General features: G+C 40.8%; 1 protein-coding gene across 1 annotated transcript in view; it reads right to left on the bottom strand.

The window, feature by feature from the left end:
* The window catches only part of LOC122810691 (myoferlin-like), a 1883765-nt gene that overhangs the window by 877354 nt on the left and 988008 nt on the right, over positions 1-18403 (bottom strand). The window contains 1 exon segment of the mRNA XM_044082260.1: positions 17415-17570. Within this exon segment, the coding sequence (XP_043938195.1) occupies positions 17415-17570 (156 nt within the window).

Raw genomic sequence — 18403 nt, 5'->3', positions numbered from 1 at the left:
TGCGTTATGTGGCAGATCCTGGCACCTGACAGGCAGATCCTGGCACCTGACAGGCAGCTGACTGTAATTTTCTCCTTGTTTAGCCTGGTGAGTGGGACATTAGTGTGCCTGACTATAGTCACCTATGACTAAAGTGTTGGGTACGTTGTCTTGCCTTAGGGACTGTTGTTGGGTGGCACACTGGTGTTGTGAGCTATGTGACACATTGGTTGTGATTGGTGCTTGTTTGCGTTTCAGCTTTGGAGGTCCTTGTTACATGGGCAGGTTACTGTTAAGGGTCTCCGCATATGAGGGTTTAGTGTTGCTATGTGAGGGTGTTGGTGGTGTGGGTTTAGAAGGGGTATGTGTTACTTGAGGTGTAGTGCGGGTGTTAATCTTCTCCTCTTGACTGTCTAGCACAATCATGGGTGGAAAGAGCTTTGCTTCCAGTTTGGCTATGTAAGCGCATCTCTCGCAGGTTGTAGTGTTGGGTGGTAGGAGGAGAGAGTTGTCTGTGTACATGAGGCAATTGCTGCATTACCCCAGTATGCTCAGATTCAGCAGCAGCATCAAGTGAGTCTCTACCCCCATCATGCATTTGCTGAACATCCTGGGGGTTGTGGTAAGACCAGACGGCAGTGCTTTGAACTGGTAATGACTGACTCCTAGTTGGGAGTGAAGATATCTTCTGCAGCCCCTGTTCATTTTGATATGATAGCATATGCCTTGAAGATCTATAGAGCACATCCAATCATCCTTTCGCAGCACAAGCAAAATGGTCTGAACTGTGACTATCTGGAGCCCTGCATATTGCACGGACTGATTTAGTTTGCTAAGACTCAGTATGGGTTTCAAGTCCCCTATTTTTTGGCACTAAGAAAAATACTGAATAGGTTCCAGATCCTCTCTGATTTGGGGAGACTTTGGCTGAGTCTTTTTTTTCTAACAGCTTTTTTATTTCTAATGCTGCTGCTTCCCTCTGACTGGTCAGAACACCAAGAATTATTTTCATTTTTGTAGGAGGAATACAGGAAAATGGTATGATATAACATCTAAATATAATCCTCTGCATCCAGGAATCTTTTTTTATGGATGGCCAGGTTCTTTGGTGTACAGACAAATGCCCCAACTATATCCAGAGCGTAGCAGTCAGGCCTCCTTTCAGGAGTGTTGGTAGGCCTTGTCCAAGAAGGAGTCCCAAAAGCCTTGGTTCTGAAGGCCACCTCTGTCATGGGGATGGCATCTCCTGTTTAAGCCCCCCCCCCATGCCCCTGGGAGAACTATGAATCTTGAAAAAGACCCTGGGATTTATGGAACCACAGTTTTCTTCCTCCCCATTGATTCCTGGAGAAGGGTCTTTGGGAGTAGAAAAGTGTATGCTTATGGCTGACAGGGTCTTTCCCACTTGCTCACTTCTGGAGAGCACATCCTTTACATTGGGACAAATAAGAAAGATCCATAAAAGGGAACAGTGATGAATGAAGACTTAAAGGGCTCTGCAAAATCACATAGTTGCATCTAGGCATGTCTCCTAATGGCTATGCCTTAACCCACCACCCATGAGGTACCTTCCGCTGCATGAGAGATCAGCCTCATGGATGCATTAGATATTGACTGAAGGGTGGCCAGTTGCGAGGAGACTCTACTTTGATCTTCAGCAGACATGGACCCAGAAAGAAATTTGGAAAGTTCTTTAGTCAAATCTCTCTGTAATCTTGCAAAATGTGTCAGATAATTCATTGTCCGCAAAGCAAAGGTCATTGAAGCATACAAGTGCTTACCAAATCTGTCCAAGGCCCTGGTTAGGGGAATGGACAAAAGAGCTCTGCTCCACAAGCTCTTTTTTTGGTGGACACCACCACAACCATGGCATCAGCTGGGACCCCGTTGCTCTAGAATGTCCTATACTTGTGAAGATTTAAAATTTTGTGTGGACATTTAGGGATTGGCTCCACAGTATCCAGTTCCTTCCATGACAAGTGAGAAATAAGATCTATAAGTTCATCAGCCAGGGGAGTCACCTAAGATGTGGCCAGGCCTGAACCAACAGTTCTCAAACAATACACATATTCCCTGTGGGCATCCAAGTTTGGTATTTTATGTGAACAGGTGATGCATTTTTTTAAAAATTGGTATGCTTGTCAGCCATACTGACCTAACTAAGCTAAGTCAGGAAGTAAACTACAAAAAAACTGCTAATTTAATTTTCTTTTTTTGAAAGGAGAAGAAAAAAGAAGAAAAGGTAACAATGGAGTGCAAGAATTACTTCAATGAGTAGAGAAGAAAAGTTTTAAATAGAAAATTTAAATAGCAGTGTACTGGCAATGGTACTATGGAGAAGTATCAAGAAATCAGTAACAATCATATAGAAGAAACACAAAGAAAACTAACAAGTAAACAAGGAAGGTATGTGAGAGAATGGAATTAAAGTAGGTAGTAGAAAATGTAAATTAAACTCACTAATACACTAGAAAACGTTTAAAAGCTTGAGTGCAGGAGAATCCATGTCTGAAGCTGAATGGCAGCAAATGAGATCTAAGGTATGCTAGGCATTATGGGTAAAGGGAAGAGTTTGAGAGTTTGGATATGAGGATCTGGAGAAGTGGCCAAGTCAGATCCAAGCTGGATCTGAGTCAAATCTCAGACCAAACAGTTGAGGAATGAATGAAAATGAAAACATCAGATAAAAGAATTTTTACCTCAATAGAGGTGTCAAAACTTTTTCATGTTCTCAAAAGACAGAAGTAAAACCTTTAATATATGAGGCTGGCATTTTAAAATCTTGAATGTTAAAGTTGTCTAAGAATAACCTTTCTTTTCAAAATTTTCTAAAGCTTTCCCGTACTTGTCCAAGGGAATGGGATTAGCAGGGTCTACTTTGGGATTAGAAAACAAGTATTTGTGAGTCTGAAGTACCATGTACACTTCTCTAAGAGAAGGAGGTTGACTGTCAGAAAACTACAAGCTGTCATTAAAACATTCTTGAAGGCAAGTAAAACAGTAGGAACATTTGCAGATCAAGGAATATTCAACTGTTGCAAATCATAATACATACATACATTGGGAAATAGGAATTTCATTATGATCCCACTGAAAAATAAATTTTAAAGTTTCAGAAAAAGAAAGGTATTCTGGAGGGTAATCTGAAGCAACACTTTTCACAAAATCAGAATATTCGGATTGTGATGAAAATCCTGAAGCACACCATTCTCCCTCCAATCCCTGCTCTAACTGAAGATCAGAGTCAAAAAGGGAAGGAACTCTTTCTTTTCTATAATTAAGAGAAAGTAGATAAAAAAAACACAAATGAACTCCATAACAAATCCAATCACATTTTCCCTACACATTGAATCAGAAACAGGAGAAGCCAAGTTTTTAATTTTTGTTTTCTTTTCCTGTGAAGGACTGAGCCAAAGCAGGCACACCACCCCAGGGCTCTGGCTCCCTTTCCCTGCTGTGAGGTAGACATTCATCAACTCCCTTTCCAAGACTAAGAAAAGTGATGCTCCCTTGCACACAGGGCATGTCTATCCCCTCCTCCTTACTGGCTGTAGGCATTACACCAAAGGGACCAGGGAAAATGATGAGAAACCAAATCCAGCCATAGCAAAATCACCCATCAGTGGCTGAGGCAAAACTGGAGCTGGCCTGAAACCTAAAGACCCTCCAACAGCTTACTTCTTCTTCTTGTGCACAGGGAAAGAAAGAACCAAGGGGACCTGTAACTGTACAATGGGTCCAGTAACAAAGGAAGCCTCAAAGATGATTAGTGGAGCCTGTAAGAGTCAGTAAACTCAGTGCCAGATAAAAAGGTGGTTTTGCAGTAAAAAAAAATGCAACAGTCCCCAAAAGCACCAAGTCCTGCCCCTAACACACAAATTCTACACAATATTCAACTTAAAAAAAGACAGATTTGAACACAATAAGTCTGACAAACATTCACAGTAATAAAAATCTTCTGGTACAGACTGACAGTCCAAGCAAAATAAGTTTTCTTCCATAAATAATACTAGTTTCACAGAAAGAAATAGTCTTCATTAGAGAAATAAAACAGAGGAAGGATTTCTCCAAAAGGGGACTTATCTGCCCACCTTTGATGGACCACTAGCCAACTGTCAGTTCCATGAAGCCCTCCAAAGAAGCACTGTCCAGCAGCTCTTGGAACTCTACTTTTCATATGGAGTTCTGCTTGAGCTCCTGGCAGTTACTGCTCATGGACAGCACCCTTTAGTTTTGATAAGATGACTGATTTGTCGTAACCTTGGCAGGATAGAATCCAAATAGGTTAGCTACTGCAACAGTGATCTAATGTTAAACATCTCCTACAGCATTTAGGGGAGGAATGTAATGTGTAGTGCAGTGTAACTTGAAGTTTACCTAATAGGCTAAACATGCATATAGGGTTCCATGTTTCATCTTGCTTCTCAACTGATGCTATGTTAGCAAACATAATAGATGCATTCTATCTATTATTCAGGTTTCTGTATTTGGATATCAAGTCTGAAATACTCCATCCAAAAATAGAACCCAACATTAAAGCAGATGCACCTTTCTGTGGACACTTCTTGTGTTAACATGGTCTACATTTGTTCCCTGCAACTTCATCCAAGCACCATTAGAAGGATCAGTAACAGTATTTTATATCACAGGTTCTAGTTTAGGAAGCATGTCACCTAACAGCAAGACAGGGATTAAGCATGGTAAGGAGTGGATGTGCTTGACAAATACAAATTTCCTATTGTTTGCTTTCCAGTTTTTCATTTTTTGAAAGATAAGATGAGATGGTCATATATGTCTCTTTTGTTATCAGAAGATATGCTCAATACAATAAACATATGAGACTTAACACCTGCAGCAGGGGGGATACCTGGATTAGGATAGCAGACACATTCATTTTTTTTTAAATGGATATACCAAGTCCACAACACTGCTAAAAATAATACTAACAGCTAACTTCCTGAAAGTTTATCAGTAAACAATTTTTTTTAATTTATTAATTAATTTATTTATTTATTTATTTATTGTGTTTTGTTATTAACATACAAGTCCACATGTAATCTCTGAAGTATATATTTAATATTATTTGAATTGTTTGGCACAAGATGTGCCCTCAGAACTTTTCAAAATCCAGTTATATTTACAAATAGCAGTAGTCAAATATGATTTGGTACTGTTGTATATATGTGTTTATCTAAAGTATGTTAACTTTGTAAAAAAAAAAAAAAAAAAAAAGGTTGGCTAACATTTTAGCAGATGTGCTGGAAATGACAACATAGAGAAAGACAGGGAGGGACAGGATGGACTGGTTTTATTAAACCTTTGGCAGATAGCTTTTAATGCTTCTTTGGCTACTACTGCAGCTAGGGTAATATGTGTGTGGCGTTTTTGGTGTATATTGACTACTGATACAGCCATGAACATTACAACATGAAGGCAGATGGTGACCAAAGAGGGTTCAGTGACGTTTTGGTTCCTACAGTGGATATGGCAACATAGAAGGAGAGGGTGGGGAAAGCCCCCTAACCATTTGACTACAGCAACAGATGTGGCAAACATGAGAGAGAGGGTAGAGAGGCTTCAGTGTCTATTCAGTTGTGAAACACTACATGTCAACATGTGGGAGTGCATTCTTGAGATGTGCAGTGGCTGCTGCTACTTCTCCAGACATGGTGACAAAGACTGAAGGACAGACATGGTTCACCTCTCCTTTGGCTGTTGTGGTGGATGCAACAACTTAAAGTGTGGTACAGCAGAATGGGTTGGGTGATACTTTTGCTCCTGTCGTGAACATGGCAAAATGGGGGGGTGACTAGAGGGATGTACCATGACTCCTACTGTATAAGACATGAAAATATGAACAGGGAGGGCAGATCTATCAGGAGTATGGCAACTTGAGGGTAACAAGAGTGGTTTAGTGTGTTGTTACTATTCCATAGGACAGACATATGGCATAATGAGGGAGCATTATGGTAAATATATAACTTTCAAGTACAGATGTTGTTTCTTTCCTCTGTTCTCAGCTGATGGGAGGGACAGAGTCCCCAGCTACTACAAACTCTGGGAGGTCTCAGTGAAGGATATGCCAGAGAATGGTGGAACCAAACAAAGCCCTACAACTAAAATGTAAATGCAGCTTATAGTGGGATATGAATGTATCAAAGCAGACCAGGTAGCCGCTGCACATATGTCATCAATGGGCACCCTGGAGAGGAAGGCTGTAGAAGTGGACACCACCCAGGCAGAATAAGCTTTGGGGTTGCAAGGCAAGGACAATCCTCCTTCCTTATACACAAATAAAATCCATTCAGATAGCCACCTGGGAAAGAGTCACCTTAGAAATACCTTTCCTCAATGTGACTGAAGAAAAAGACAGCAGGTCTGTTTTCCTAAAAGATTTGCTTTAATTAAGGTAAAATGTCAGGTGGTGATGTACATCCATCAAATACAAGGTGTACTCCCTTTTATTGGAGAAATTTGTGAAGAAAATAGAAATTAATCATCTGATTCAAAGTAAAATCTGAACCCATCTTGAGAAGAAAGATAGGGTTAATTTGAAGAAACATCCTATTTTAATGAAAAATCAACTAAGGTGGTTTACACGAAAGAGCTTGAAGTTCTGAAATTCTTCAAGTGGAGGTAACAGCTACCAGAAAAAAACATATTCCAAAAAAGATAATTTAAACTCATCAGTCGCAGTAGATTTAAATGGGAGTTATATCAAGGCCTGGAGTAAAAGGGTAATGTCCCAAGGTGGAACAGGATCCTTTAAAGTAGAATGAATAAGGAAAGCACCCCTTAAAAAGTTTTAGATAACCTCAAGAATCAATAAGTGTCTGCTTCTCTCCCACAAGAAGGTTTGAGATGACAGCCATTTGAACTTTAACAGTGGAATAACTAGCCCCATCTTGAAAAAAGACCAGCTAGAATAGCTAAACTAGCAGGGCGTGGGTTCAGAAAAGGATCCACATCCCTGCTGGATGCCCATACAGGAAATCTTTTTCATTTGCTTTTGTAAACTTTTCTAATGGAGGGTTTCTGAGAGGAAGTTAGGATATGAATGATCTGAGAAGAAAGCCTGGACTGTCTGGCCATCATATGGAGAAACCATATAGTTAATATCAGGACTGCTATGTCTGGGTGAGGTTTACCGGAGAGATGAGAGACGAGGTCCAGAACAGGAACCAGTACCAAAGGCGGGTGTATCATGTGTGGCCAAAGATAAGGAAACCATTCCTGGTGAAGCCAAAAGGGGTGATGAGAATCATTTTCATCTTGCACCACATAGCTTTCTGCAGAAACTTTGGTATGGGATGAGTCGGGGATAAGCATACAGAAGACCCATGGGCCAAGTGTGGGACAGAGTGCCCCTCAGTGACTCTTCTTCCTGAGGCATCAAGGCAAAGTAGGTGTTGCAATTGGAATTAGAGGGGGTCACAAACATGGCTGGCTCCAGTGGCTGAAAATATGATTCACCACTACTTGATTGAAATACCATTCATTAGGTAGAAGAATGGACCTGCTCAACTTGTCTGCTAAAACACTGGATTTCCCCGGGATGTGCACTGCCACCAGAAAGTGATGGGAGGATATCACCTACTGCCAAACTCTCATGAATTATTGACATAACTGATGTACTAAACCAGCAACATTTGTCTGTCTGGATCGAAATCTCACCCTAAGGAGGGAGTCCTGGAAGGCCTGCAATGCCGGAAGGACCGCCTTTATCTCTAGGACACTGATGTGGAGACTAACCTCTGAGGAGTACCAAGTGTTTTGGGCTGTCTTTTCCATGAAATGCTTCCCTAACTCATCTGGCAAGTGTACAAAGTCACTGTGGCCCTAGGGGAAGGAGAATAAATGGGTGACCCTGGGAGACTAAGGGAAGTCCAAACACAACTGAACTTGTCTACATATGTTGGTGTGGAAAATGGGAAAGGGCATTGGTTGGTATAACAGTGACCACTGAACTACACAAGTCCACTGTAACACTCTCATGTAAAATCTGGCCTGAGGGACAAGAGTGATAGAGGCTGCCATAGATCCCAGGATATGCAAAAAAGCACCTGGATGATGGTTTCTGATGGGACAGAACTACTGACACTTGTTACAGAAGTTTTACAATTCTCAACTCCAGAAGTCTGGCTATTTGCAGTGTTGTGTCCAGATGGGCTATGATGAACTCTGCTGTTTGGACAAGAACCAACATTGATTTTCCCAAAATGATCATGATTCCTTGGTGGGATCAGAGCCAGAGCAAGAAATCCCTGGCATGAAATAGCAGACTCTCAGAGGAAGCAGTTATGAGGCAGTCATCCAGGTATGTGAACATGTGGAGGCCCTGCAGTCTGAGGTGAGCTGCAGCCACTGTCATGCACTTGATGAATACCAAATGGCTATGGTGAGTCCAACGGGTAGAGCTCTGTAGTGGAAATGACTGACTTCCAGTTGAAAGCAGTGGAAATGTCTGTACCACTTGGCTATCTTGATGAGGTAGTACATGTCCTGAAATTCTATTAAGCACATCCAGTCATTCTGGGGGTTGGATGGACTGAAACATGATCCTCCAGAACTTCATCTGTTTTACACATTGATTTAGATGGCCGATGTCCAAAATGATATCCCATTTTTCTTTGGTACTAAAATGAACCATGAGTAGACTTCGGATCATTGTTGGTCTGATGGGGCCTATTGAATAACTCCTTTGTCTGGCAGTTTTTTTTTTTGTTTTTTTTTTATATCTTGAGCTGCAACCTTCTTTTGCAGGGGTGTTATTATGTCAAGAAGTCATTTTGAGTTGGGGGGGAAGATAAAGAAAGGGAACTGTGTAGTCTCTGGCTATGATTCTCTGCACCCATGTATCGCAGGTGATGGATGTCCAGGCTTATGGATACAGAGAGAAACATCCCCCAATTACCTTCAGAGTACAGCAGTCAATCAGCTCTCCAGGACTGCTGGAAGAGTCTGTCAGAGAAGGATCCCTGAAGCCCTTGGTTCTGTGGACCACCTCTGCCAAAAAGGTAATGTCCACTGTGATTACCCCTCCCCCCCACCTCTGGGGGTGCCTGCTGCTAGAAGTGTTGGTGCAAAAACTTGAGATTTATGGAACCAGAGCTTTCTGCCACCTTTCTGGCTCTCAAAGAAGGTCCTTTGTGGGGGGGGGGGGGGTAGAGAAGTGGATCCCAACAGCAGACAGAGTCTTGCCATCCTGCCCACTTCTAGACAATGTCTCCTTCACCTTCTGTCCAAGGAGATTGGATTTGTCATAGGAAGTGTTGATGAAAGAAGTCTTAATGTGCTTCACAAAATCACAGAGATGCATCCAGGCATGTCATTGAATGGCAATGCCAGTGCCCGCTGCTTTCAATGTGCCATCTGCTGCATTATAAGGGTCCTGGACACATTTAATAAGGACTGGAAGATAGTCAGCTGCATTATACACTGTTTTACAGGCTTCTGCAGGTAAGGACCCCAACAGAGACTTGGAAAGCTCCATTAAGTCCTTATGAAGGTGTGTTAAAGCAGCTAAGTAGTTCAGTACACTTATCAGAAAGGTTGCTGAAGTGTAAATCTACTTTCCAAGCCTATCCAGTGCCCTGGATTTTCTGTTAGGGGATGAACAGTACAGGTCTATTCCACAAGCTCTTTTGTAGTGGCCACTGCTACCACCATGGAATCTACCATGGGACCCTTACTCCAGACAGGCTTGCCCATAGGGGAAACTAAGATTTTGTCAGGCGTATGGGGGATTGATTCAACCATGTCTAGCTCCTTTCAAGCCCACACTGAAACCAAATATATCAGGTCATTAGCAGGCTGGACTGCCAGGGAAGTAGATGGGTCAGCCCCAAGGCCTCAAAGAATACTGATTCCTCCTGGGAGGGGCATCGATGGACCAGCCTTCCTTCTGTCTTAATAATTCCAGAATCTTACCAAAGGAAACATTCTCTATAGGGTATCTAGGAGAAACCTACCCTTCAAAAAAAAAAAAAAACAGTTTCCTCAGTGAGAGACTCCTGAGGGGAGTCTAATTACTTCTTTTTGTAAGCATGCTTCCAATATTATTCCATGGTGGGAGGTACCGGGGAAGACTAGGAAACAGGTGTGGAATCCACAAGATGTACTGTTCTGAGACCTATGGGAGGCTGGCTGTACCATGGTGGCAGGAAGAGAACACAATGAAGTCAGCAAAGGAAGGGGTGGCACCAAGTGTACAAGAGGGACTTGATCTCTAGATTTAGAGTGGATCCTGTCAAAGGTCTCAAAGGCCAAAGCTGAAAGTGGTCCCAGAACAAGCCCTGCAGGATCCAAAGACCCTGACAAGGACACATTCCAAGAACCGACACGGCAGCCAAGTTGTCAAGAGCCAAAGTGCCAAGAGAAAGGGAGTGATCTGAGAAATTTAAAGTCAATCTTTGCCTCACTGGCACCAGTGCCATCCTCATTTTGGGACCTGTTGAGATCTAACACTGTCAGAGTTGACCAAGTTAGAGGCATTGTTGGAGGTGAAAAAAAAAACAGTCTTTTGGCTCTAACATAGGTATCCTCAGGGAACAATTGGATTCATGCACCAGATCCAAAGGTCAGATCAAAGAAAGAGTAATCCCCAATCACCAATCCCCCCCGGTAGCAGTAGTCAATGCAGGGAATACCCCCAGCTGGATCTGAGCCCTTAGAAATTTCCTCATCATCCTGTCCATATCAGCTTTGGACATGTTCCTGGATGACTGCACTGACCTAAACCATTGAAGGCAGCCTAGAAATTCACTGAAATAACCTCTTTTGTAGGAAGGGGGAACAAAGTTGGGGACTAACTGGCTCTGACGGAAAACTGGATCTGGAACATGTTGGAATCAGAGATCAGATTCTAATCAGATCTGAAACTGTAGTCGAATCCACAGATTTTGGTACCTTTGGAACCACGCCCAAGGAGGCCTGTTGGATCAGATGACCTTTTCCTTGGTTCTTTCTCACGGTGTTTCTCAGAGAGGTTCTCTCAAGTCATGTTCTTATCTTTGCCTTGCCTTTTTCTTTGACCATTTCTCCCTTGTTTTTGTCTGCTGATTTTCTGCTAGACAGAATAAGAGGAAGATTGTGAGGGGTTACTTTCCCCTGTGGAGCTCCTTCAATGCCAGCTTTGACTGCTGTTTGCAAAGAGCTCTGGCCCCAGTCACAGAGCAAGCATAGCAATCCTCATCAAGATGCAAAGTCCCCAAACAATATACATACTTGCAGTGTGAATCCTGTGGGGGAATTTCGTGTCCGCAAGAAATACACTTTTTAAAGCAAGAGGCCTTGACAGACCTGATAAGAATCAAAGTTTTCACAAACAGTAAACTCAGCCACAAAGAGAAAGTGCAATAAGCTACTATAAAGATTACAAAGTTAAGCCCAAACAAACAACCTCACAACTAAATTTCTCAAAAAACAAATACTGCCTAAGCAGAAAAAGGAGAAGTTAAGTAAAACATTCCTTTTTTGTAGGAAGAGAACAATATTAGAAGGCAAAGTTTTTCTACAGAGGAAAAAAAAAGTATTAACTAGTTGATAAAATAGGTAGAAAAGCCTAAAGACTATAAAATAAGTACCATGTATCTGACTAAAGAGTACTGAGTCAAGGAGACTACATCTGTAGCGTTCAAGCAGCAAATAAGATCTGAGGTATTCAGTTGACGGAGGGGAATTATAGGTAGGGCAGGGGCCCAAGTCTTGCATCCAAAAGTCTAGAGTTGCAGATGTCACATCCTTACAGATCTGACAGACCCATCAGCTGAGGAAGGACATTTATTTTTGTAAATAATCTCATCATCCTTTCTATTGTATAGACAATACTCCACTTCAAAATGAAAGTGTGGTGATAGACCTTGAAACATAGGCAAATAATTCACTTGCCTTTGATCATCATGTTCTAACAGTGGTTAAAAAGTCTTTTTGCAAATATAATTCATCCAGATCCAAGGAAGTTCTTACCCCTTTATATTCTACATTGGTCATACCCATTATCAAATACAATGTTCCTTTTGGGATAATTCTTACTAGGAATATCAAGCAACTGGAAAAATGCCAGATGTTGACAACTAAAAAGTTCACAGGCTTAAAAGACAAGTGCTACCAGGAGAAGTTGGAAGCACTCCCTTTTTATTCAGTGTCCTGTAGACCTATTAGGGGTAATCTGTGTCTTGTCTTTTGGACCATAAGAGATCCAGTAGTCCAAGACCACGAGTATCTCCACAAATCCAGTAGTCCCACTAATACCAGAACCAGGGATCTAAACCTGCTTCAGCAAACACTTCAAGTCTGCAAAGCTTACCACCTCACATAGCACTAGGATTCCCAATGTCATGGATGTTAAACACATAAGGCAGACATTTACTCAACCAAATACTCTAGTCATAAGTGACTCTATTGTAAGACATACCGCTGCAACAGTCACCAGGCTGAGTATGGAAGGGGTGAATGGTCAGTTGATTGTCTGGTGCCAGGATTAGCCAGATGGCGAATGCGCTAAAGTCCTTGAACAGGAAATACAGAGTATGACTCAGTCATAGTACATACTGGTGTAAACAACTTGAGGTGTACCTCCCTGGTTATATAAAGAGAGACATGATGGAGCTCTCAGACTATGTGTCTCAGGCAGGTATGAGCCTGACAATGAGCACCATTATACCTGCCTCAAGGATGTTGCCTCACAAGAGTGCAAAAAAATTGACATCAATAAGTGGCTTAGCTTTTGGTGTCAGTGAAAAAGGGGTGCAATATTTGTCAACCTGATGTTGATAAGATCGACAGGCCATGCTGTTTTGCCAGGGATGCTCAGCACCTCTCTCCCCTAGACTTTTGAATACTGGCTAAAACATTGTCCACTTCCATAGTTCCTTTATTAGGCAATGCCAACCAGATAAACCTACTAACACAATGAAACAAGCAATGAAAAATATAAAGGTGCTACTGATCAGTGCTAGGAGCCCAAACAAGAATCTCCACTCCCTGCAAGCCCTCCTTACCTTAGAGTTCATAAACGTCTGTGTAATGACTGAGACATGCTTTAAATTGGCGGGGAGTACTCCAGTTATGCAGGGTTATACTGTCTTCCACACAATTAAACTAGCTATTAGACAGGAAGGGGAAAAAGGTGAGGGTGTCTCAGTCATCAGCTAGAAGAGACTTGCATCAAGGCTGGTAAAGCAGCATGATGCCCTAGAGCTTCTTCACATCCAGCTCACTATCAGCAAATTTTCATATCATATTCTAGTTATCTACAGAATGCTCTCTGTGACTCAGGAATGCCATAGCACCTACTTAAATGAACTGGAGTCACTCACCATTATACCCAATACCATCTTGCTGGGCATCTACAACTACTCAACTATAGACTAGAAAACATATACCAATATCAGTGTTTAAGCCTAGAGATTTGTGGACTTTGTTTAAACAAACATTCTGAACCAACTAGTCAGAGTACCATTAGGGGCAACAACATCCTTGACCCTGTCTGCACAAATATTGGGGAATTATGCTCCATCCCGTATAACATCCTTAATTGTCAGTTCAGACCACAAGGAAGACTCTTTCAAAATAAAATGAAAACCCAAGATCTCCACTGTTTATGGAACTTTTAGAAATTTCTCCAAGGAAAACTTCCTACTTTAAAGTGATACCCTGCCAAGTTTCCAATCCCCCCAACCTTGAAAACTCTACTATTTACGTGGAAATATACAACACTAACTTATATCAGCATGTAAACAACTACACAGAAGCAGCTCTGCACTGCAGAAACAAGAGCAGGGTGAACTGTAAAAAAATAAACTCTCTAGTGGAACCACAATATTAATAAGCTTAATAACCAAAAGAAGAACATTGTGGATCTTAGTTCTGGTATCATTTAAATATACAAAAATACAGTATTCTCTTTGCATAAGCCTAGAAATGCAACCATATTAAAGCATGCTTCACAGTTTGCATAAAGTTTCAATAAATGCAATTTCAATCAGTAAAAAATAACTTTCAGTCAAGAATTCTAATAAGAACAGAATGTGCTGCACATTTAAGTACAGACACATCTTGTTTGCATGCTACAAGGCTTGGAAACCAAGGCTAAAGAGGCATTTAGAACTTTACAGGATTTTGCTATTATTAGGAAATACTTCAGAGATGGCTAGTTAAGTTAGTTGATAGTCGTGGCAATGCAGTCTTCAGAAGGCAATACAGACACTTGGCTATGAAAGCATAGGTTAGGTCAAATATCTAGGATTTCAGAATATTAATTATACTATTCAGGAGGAAAGAAATAATACACAGGATTATTTCAGTTTATCAAATAAATGTGAATATAAATGCGGAGGACAGTTTCAGTTTATCAGCACTGTTATTGAAAACAGTATTCAGATACTGTTGACATAATAAAGCATTCTTAACTGAACTACAGTGTGTGCAGAATTTATTCTGAAAAGTGCAAGAAGATGTGGCCCATAAAGGAGAGACTAGCACATGCTCAGCACAGTTCTGGGTAATTAAAAAATAAAAACATTTATTTCAGTCTTATTGCAGTTTTTTTCAGCTGTTTCCAGTTGTTTCAGCTCATTCCAGTATTCTATAGTCATATCAATTCTTTCAGTGGCCAAAAATAACAAGTCCAACATCCAGCATGTTAGAAACCCCATCATTAAATGAAATAAGTAATTCAGGAGTTACTTAAAACCACCAAGGGTAAATGTGAGGCAAAATAGCCATCCAGTCCAAGGGTAATCACAAGGGTTATTTAGTTATATCTATAATCTCAAAAAGAGCTATGCAGCAGTGTGTTAAGCTGACTGTGAACAACATCACCTACATTGAAGCTGAAGATATAGCAAATCTGCTGGCCAAAAAAATCAGCTCTGACTTCACCCTCACCCCCAAATTCATTGAAATAAATATCAGAAACCAATAAGCCCCCAGCTGTTATACAGGACCAAGTGCTAGGAGCTGTCTCAAAAGGAAAAGATTCTGCATATGTGGGGCCAGACAATGTCCCTGGATGTATCCTGAATAGCATGAAGCACAACTTATCCATGCCCCTAATAACATCCAATAACCATCTGACACTCTCATAAGAAAAGCTATGGAAAGACTTATTATGGAATTAATCCATAAGGACATAGAAAACCTCTAAACAGTAGACCCATCCCAGTATGGTTTTGCTAAAGGCATGGCATACTTACTTAACCAAGTGGACTTTTTTTGAAAGAGTCACCCAAGCAGTAGATGAAAGGAAGACAGTACACACCACGTACCTAGACCTGATCAAAGCTTTTGACACAATACCTCATTCAGGCACTGTAGAAAAGCTTACTAAATTGGGAATAAACCCCTACATCATCTACTGAACTGCCAACTAGTTCACAGATAGGACACAGAAAGTCAAAACAGAGGAGGCTACCTCCATAAAAAGACCAGCCACAAATGCAGTCTCACAGGGATTGGTGCTGGGACCACGCCTGTTTGATATTTGCTTGGACTTCTGAGAAGCAGGTGCCAAAGGACTTTGGTTGACTAGATCTGTGGACAACTGCAAGCTGGCAGCAGTCACTCAATCCACAAATGACTCAGACATCCACAAGAAGGGCTTGTCCCAAACAAATAACCAGTGCTAGAGTCATGGACTAAAGTTAAATACCAAAAAGTACATTATTGTATCCTTTGGGAAATTAGCACATTGACAATACATCCCTAAAAGTCAATCCAGTAGGAAGAGATTGCCAAACATAGGTACACAGTGATCTAGTAGTCAATCAACATGTGTCTACTGTTGTGAATATGTCCTTCTATACTGCTCAACTTATAACCAAAGGATAGCATCTTAATCCAGAGATGTCATTGTCCCACTGTGCTCAGCCCTCATCAGGCCCACTGCTGAGTAAAATGCCTCCTTTGAAATGTACCTGCCCAGATACATGCAAGAACAAGAATGCTCAAAATAGTTCCTCACCAAGACAATATAGGGATCAAACCACAAAGCCTACATGGACCACCTCAAAGCTCCATCACTATATTCAGTCTGTTTAGACTATTAAGATTTTATATGCAACTAACTTACAAGGTATGATCTGACCCATTACTAACAGACCTCCTGCACATCTGCAAGACAAATGGTATCACAAATACCCACTGCAGAGACTACCTCTTCTGTAATATAAACAGAATGGGTTGGAGACAGATACATATTCCGCAGAATACCACTTCTGTAGAACAGACTCCTCATCCATGTAAAACAAAGCTCATCCCTCTTCCTGTTCAAGGGAAATGTAGATAAGTGGATGGGCTTAAAGAAATTTGCAGCAAAACTGACTTCCTGCGCTACTAATGGACAGAAGCAGCACCTAAATGTCCTATGTTTCAGCAGGGTCCCCTTTCAGTTTTCAGAGGCATACCTCTCAACCTCTTAGAGCAAGAAATCTGGACAATGCCCAAAATACTGGGGTTAAATACCACTCTTACAAATGTAACAAGTTACTAGAATAACAGGATCAGTGTTAGCATGCATGTTTATGAAGGATTTGAAGTATAAAATGTGCATGTATGTTACTATTTAGTGACTTCAATCCTCAGTGATTTGCCAGAAAATCACAAATTTTATGAGGAGCAGACCAAAAATATGACACAAAAATCTGGATATTTTGTAAAAATATGAACAGCTGAGAGGTATGCTCAATGGTACGCACCCAGAAAAATTAATTCACAAATGGGAAATATAAGAACAAAAATCATGGTAAGGGTAATTTGAATGCCTAATGAGATAACACAGTTAGGCTTAAAATGGCCCTTTCAGAGCAGATAGCCTAGCATTCACCTATGACGCTATAATAAAACATGATGATTATACATATTTGTGACACAATACTTGGTCCTTCACTGGTACAAACATCCACTCCAAATTAAGCAAGGCAACACATTATCTTCTGTCAAAAAGGAGTTAGCTAACTGGAGGGGTACACACAAATTTACTTCTGGTGTGACTGGCCTATTGCTCTTTGAAATAAGGTCAAGGGGGTACTGGCAAAGTATAAATGGTCATAGAATCCAGCTGCCTAGTATTTACTATGATTCTGTCACTTTCACAGAAAAGATAGTAGTTCACTTTTTATGGAATACATTTTTTATACCCCAGATTCTTGTCACTTTTAAATAATTCAAAGAACAACTTCCTGAAATGGCTGAAAGTTTAGAATTGGTACCATCATTTAACAGTGGATGAGCCAAACATAAGTCATATCTTATGTTAGATAGGAAAAATAAGCTGTAAGTTAAATAACAGTTACAGCTTAACTGTAGGAATGGAAAGAGCCTGAGAAGATGAATAAAGTATCCCTTTTCTCTTGTTGACACGTATGCTTCCATGTTTTGCAAAGAAATGCCAAATAAAAGTTCTGAGGGACACAGAATCAGTTGCACACACTTACCAATCCATTGTTGTCCTTTGGATGCAGGTTTAATGCTCGAATAATGTAAACTCTAATGAGGCATTCCTGAGGAGTGCTCTCAGGCAGCTGTTGGAATTGACGAGGGGGGCATGGAGCACTGGGATCCTTATGAAGAGGATAGATTCGAAATGTAGCCTGAAATGAAACAGATAATATGAAAAAAAAATCTCTAACATCAACAGCTTAAATATGAAACATTGGGCTGCATTTTCAACCATGAATACAATCTCTGTGTCACATATGTAGCATGGAATTTCAAGAATGCTAAATACTAATGGCTATAAATCATGCAATAGATGTGCTCCACTTTTTTCTGAAATATGCAGATCAAGACATGCAAAGCAAGTTTTATCACAATGGCATGAAACTACACTGATGGAAAAATTACTTCTTGGCTAAATACATCATATCACCTTGACAATATCAGGTCAGCAAAGACCAGAAAAAAAGGATGATAATGAAAATAACCACAGCCCCAATCACCAAAAAAATCAACTATATAACTAACAAACTAAAGGCACACAATCGTCAATGTTTTATTTGTAGGTGAAGCAGTACAGTGCTGAAGTAGACAGACAGACAGATCATAGGAAGTTACTAGGCTATTGGCCCTTATAATCCTAGCCAAGAGTTTAGCCCATGTATAGACAAATCAGCACCCAATGCCCCTGAAAAGTCATCACTGCCAAGACTTGAACCCAGGACCCTGTGCACTAGAGTCAGAGCAACATACCACTACACCAAATCTGCTGTAAAATAAGCACCCCTGCCACATCTTGAACCCAGGCCCCTGTCAACTACAGCACAGTGCATTAGCCCACTAGGCCACTCACCTCTGTTGGTTAATCAACAGTAAAATAAATAAATAGTGATAACATCATAATACAACAATGCAGACCATTTTTGGCATCATTAAATCAATCCCAGAGATTAATAAAAAATGCTTATTTGCCATATAATTGCAATAT

Source organism: Protopterus annectens, chromosome 9.part0 (genome assembly GCF_019279795.1).
Source record: "Protopterus annectens isolate FY-2018-M chromosome 9.part0, PAN1.0, whole genome shotgun sequence".
Lineage (NCBI taxonomy): Eukaryota > Metazoa > Chordata > Ceratodontiformes > Protopteridae > Protopterus > Protopterus annectens.
Note: the sequence above shows the minus strand (reverse complement) of the source record. Positions and strands in the feature narration are given on the sequence as shown.